Below are 4,145 nucleotides of genomic sequence, written 5' to 3'. Positions count from 1 at the left end.
AACAGACAAACAAAAAACACACCTAAATCCTAAGAAGAATCCCCCTGTCTAGAACCAGGAAGAAATGTGGTCAGTGGATGGTGTCAGTGGAATGTACGGAGTTCTGTTTATTGATCACTTTTGTAAGGTGTAAGGATTCATTAAAAGTTGAACTTTCTTCCATCTTTATGGGTTTAAGTTATCCAGAAAGTGCTAGGAAGCTGGTTGGGGACCAACACCCACCCCTGCCCCCAAGTAGAACCGCAATAAAGCCATTAGTGTCAAAAGGGGCAGTAAACAGCAAATTGTCTCTGGAGAAAAGGCGGAGGTTTGCCCAGACAGCCCCTGCGGGGGTTGTGGTGGGATATGCTAATAGATCAGGGCCACTGGGGCCGGCCTCCCTCCCCCAAGAACATATAAGGAGCCCCAAGCCCAGAGCGGCTATCCAGGCCGCCAAGCTTCTGCCCTTGTTATCACCCGAGAAACCAACCGACCTGGGAGCTCCTGCAGGGTTTGCCCTCCAGCTGCGGCACCAAGCTCCCAATTCTCCCCCATCTCTGTCTCCGCTGTCCAGGTGCGCTGCCTGCCTTTCCGCCAGAGGATGGACGTGATGGACAGCTGTCAGTTCTCCCCTTCCGAGTACTTCTACGACGGCTCCTGTATCCCATCCCCCGAGGGCGATTTCCGAGAGGAGTTCGAGCCCAGAGGGGCTGCCTTCGGTGGGCACAAAGCAGAGTTGCAAGGCTCGGATGAAGACGAGCACGTGCGAGCGCCTACAGGTCACCACCAGGCTGGCCACTGCCTCATGTGGGCATGCAAGGCGTGCAAGAGAAAGTCCACTACCACGGATCGGAGGAAGGCAGCCACCATGCGCGAGCGGAGGCGCCTGAAGAAGGTGAACCAGGCTTTTGAGACGCTCAAGAGGTGCACCACGACCAACCCCAACCAGAGGCTGCCCAAGGTGGAGATCCTCAGGAATGCCATCCGCTATATCGAGAGCTTGCAAGAGCTCCTGAGGGAGCAGGTGGAAAACTACTACAGCCTCCCGGGACAGAGCTGCTCTGAGCCCACCAGCCCCACCTCCAACTGCTCTGATGGCATGGTAAGAGGTACCTCTGGTGCCCACTTGGCCACCCCGAGCATTTTGTAAAATCCCTTATACGATTAAAACTAGGCAATAGTTTCAGTGATCCCTGGAGGATTGTTGGGGGTGGGAGGGGCATCATATCTAGGTTTAGAAGGATGCTAGGCAGCGGCTGGGCAGGATATTAGTCTGACGCCCGATAGGGTGTAGAGGTTTGGTATGGCAGGTAGCTGGCTGTGAATGATCAATCCGGTGATTTCTCCATTACTTACCTGTAGTTTATTTGCATGACATAATACCAGCGGTCTCTGACATACACTAGCATCCAAAGGCAACAGCCAGAGCCTCCCATTGTCCCACAGTTTATAACTTAACTGAAAATTCAGAAGGAAACCCCCCGGAACATCTCTCTAGTTGCTGTGCTGCAGAAGCGTAGCTGGAAGATCACGATGCATTCTTTTTGGAGGGCGTCTGCTCGGTGGCTGCCAGGTTTTAATGTGTTTTTGCCCTGGGAAAGGGTTCTCTCTTTGAATTAGTGTGGCTTCCTTCTACGCCAATCCATTTTGCATGGTCAACCCAATGTACATTGCTGTCGTGTTCCACCCCCCTCTCCTCTGTGCTGCCGGGTCTCTCTCCTTTTCTCCAAGCGCAGAGATTAACCTCAATGCCCTGGCAATGTGGGGAGGGCTAACCCTACCTAAATCAGAGCCATGAAGCTGATTGAGAGTGGTCGATGCACAGAGCTAGTTGAGCAAGCGCTGCCTCCCCCTAGGTCAGAGCATCTCTGGCCAAAGCCTTAAAATAAACATCTGTTGTATTTTGTAGCCTGAATGTAACAGCCCAGTCTGGTCCAGAAAGAGCAGCAGTTTCGACAGCGTCTACTCCCCTGATGTACCAAATGGTAAGACTTGACAACTGCAGAGCAGTTTAAAGGCCATTTCAGCCTCACAATTCAGCCTCTCGAAGCAGGTCTGTTCTTCCAGACAGAGCTGAGAACAGAAATAGAAGTCATGGTTCGGATGCAGAGGCTTTGGCTAAGCAAAATACATACACACTTTCTGCTCTAAATTTCACATGTGCACACACATGTGTGCATGCATTTTTGCCTGAAATATTACCAGTAGACTTAGCTCCTCGACCTTCCCCATGAGCTGCAGATATTTGCAGCAAATTTAGACAGCAGGCTTCTGTAACCATCTGGCTTGTTGGTGTCAAAGGAGTTGACCTATAGTTGAAAGGGTAATGTAAACAATTCTATCTATCTGGAGATATGTGGTATTTAATGCTTTTCTACTTCCATCCTTAGTATTCTCCACAGACAAAAACTCTTTATCCAGCTTGGATTGCTTATCCAGCATAGTGGATCGGATCACCTCCACAGAGCAGCAACCTGGCTTGCCTCTCCAGGACCCTGCCTCTCTCTCCCCAGTGGCCAGCATCGATTCACAGCCTGCCACCCCAGGGACCTCGAGCTCCAGGCTCATCTATCATGTGCTATGAACTAAACATCAACTCTGGGTTGATTCTGCTGGGAGGGCCAGTTACATGAGGAGAACAGAGGTCCCAAAAACCCAAAGCAAGACAAATCTTTTTAATAAAGATTCCCTTTAAGTTGTAAATTTGTAAATTTATCTTGCCACTTTATAAGAAAGTGTATTTAATGGAAAAGTTATTGCCATTGCTACTTTTGTTTATTTCTTTCTGTTTTTATTTGTTTTAGGGACATAGTTTCAAAAGTATTGTTTCTGATAGGAAGCAATTCAATTGAAGGTAGCTTGTTGCAATGATTAACTTATATATTTTAAAATATTACTCTAAAATATTATATTGGGTACTTATATATTCATTTTCTTATTCAAAACATAAGACTATCTAGGAATCAGTTATGTGGCCTTTAAATATATTTAACTTTTACTTTTTTCTTTAATCCTTTGGTTATATTAATTAAATAAAAACATAATAATACTGCCTTATGCTATATATTTTTATCTTTGTTTAATAAGAGATGCATCATTTTGAACTAAGCACAAAATAGTACTTTGTGAATAATTCCAAGATAATGAGAAATTTTGGAAATTTCTCCATAAATAAAATTATTTACTAGGACATTTATCTCGAGTTATGATTTTTCAAAGAGCATCACTAAGGGAATTAACAATCATTGTGGTGAAATCTTTAAGTCTAGGCTCACAATACTAATTTTTTGACTGTGTAGATAAAAGACCAATATTTACCATTTGCTGGACCTGTTTAGGTTCGTTCTGTTGATATCGCAAATAAAAATGCCATATTCCCTTTTGAATCATATTTCAAGGGAGCCTAGTAAGTACAACATTTCCCTTACTTTAGTATTATACTAACTACTATCAAGTTGTGTGTTTGCTGGGGGATAGGGACTGGTGGTAATTGTTTGTGTGTTTTTGTGGTAGGAGGTAGGGGAAATTAGAACTTTTCCATGACAATGACATGTTTAAACAAATAGATGTACAATAAGACAGCATATTGATCCCTATACATTAAAAAAACAACAACAACCACATGACTATTGAGACACTTCAGACTAATGTTGACCCTACATAGGATTTCCCCGACTGTTAATCTCCCCAGGAGCAGACTGCCTTTTCTGTCGCAGAGCAAGCGGGAAGTTTCAACCACCGAACTTTCCATTAGCAGGCCAACAGCTAATCCACAGGATCACCAGGGCACCGTATTGATCCCTATGGGACAATATTAGAAAGCACAATATAGTCTATATGACTGTTTCTGTGGGTCAGCATAGACCTCATACATTACGAGTATTGCAAATAACATATTTGGAGATATTGTTAAAGATAGTAGGCTCTTTCGTCTTCTTTTTTTGGTTGGTATTGACAGGGTCCTGGGTGTGAGAAGATTTGCATAAACGATAGAAAAAGGAAGTCGATTTGCATTTCCAAAATCACCCACTGCCGTTGAGTCAATTCCATCTAACAGTAGCCCTTTAAGCCCCTTTGGGTTGCCAAGATTTTCAATCTTTCCTCCTCATCTTTCTCTATTGCAGTGACAGATTGGTTTAAACCTCTAGTCTTACCATTAGCAGTTC

General features: G+C 44.6%; 1 protein-coding gene across 1 annotated transcript; it reads left to right on the top strand.

The window, feature by feature from the left end:
* Positions 1-580: 580 nt before the first annotated feature.
* MYF5 (myogenic factor 5) lies at positions 581-2,563 on the top strand. Its single transcript, XM_004700426.2, has 3 exons — positions 581-1,081; positions 1,889-1,964; positions 2,370-2,563. Exons 1-3 carry the CDS (start codon positions 581-583, stop codon positions 2,561-2,563), a joined length of 771 nt encoding a protein of 256 aa, XP_004700483.1.
* Positions 2,564-4,145: the final 1,582 nt, after the last annotated feature.

Source organism: Echinops telfairi, unplaced genomic scaffold (genome assembly GCF_000313985.2).
Source record: "Echinops telfairi isolate 266 unplaced genomic scaffold, ASM31398v2 ScPeMD7_2;HRSCAF=8, whole genome shotgun sequence".
NCBI lineage: Eukaryota > Metazoa > Chordata > Mammalia > Afrosoricida > Tenrecidae > Echinops > Echinops telfairi.
Note: the sequence above shows the minus strand (reverse complement) of the source record. Positions and strands in the feature narration are given on the sequence as shown.

Excerpts from the sequence above, each read along its gene's own strand:
- MYF5 (XM_004700426.2), top strand. The coding sequence starts at position 581 with ATGGACGTGATGGACAGCTGTCAGTTCTCCCCTTCCGAGTACTTCTAC. Across the intron at positions 1,082-1,888 it reads CCAACTGCTCTGATGGCATG|CCTGAATGTAACAGCCCAGT; the intron begins GTAAGAGGTACC and ends TGTATTTTGTAG. Across the intron at positions 1,965-2,369 it reads CTCCCCTGATGTACCAAATG|TATTCTCCACAGACAAAAAC; the intron begins GTAAGACTTGAC and ends TTCCATCCTTAG.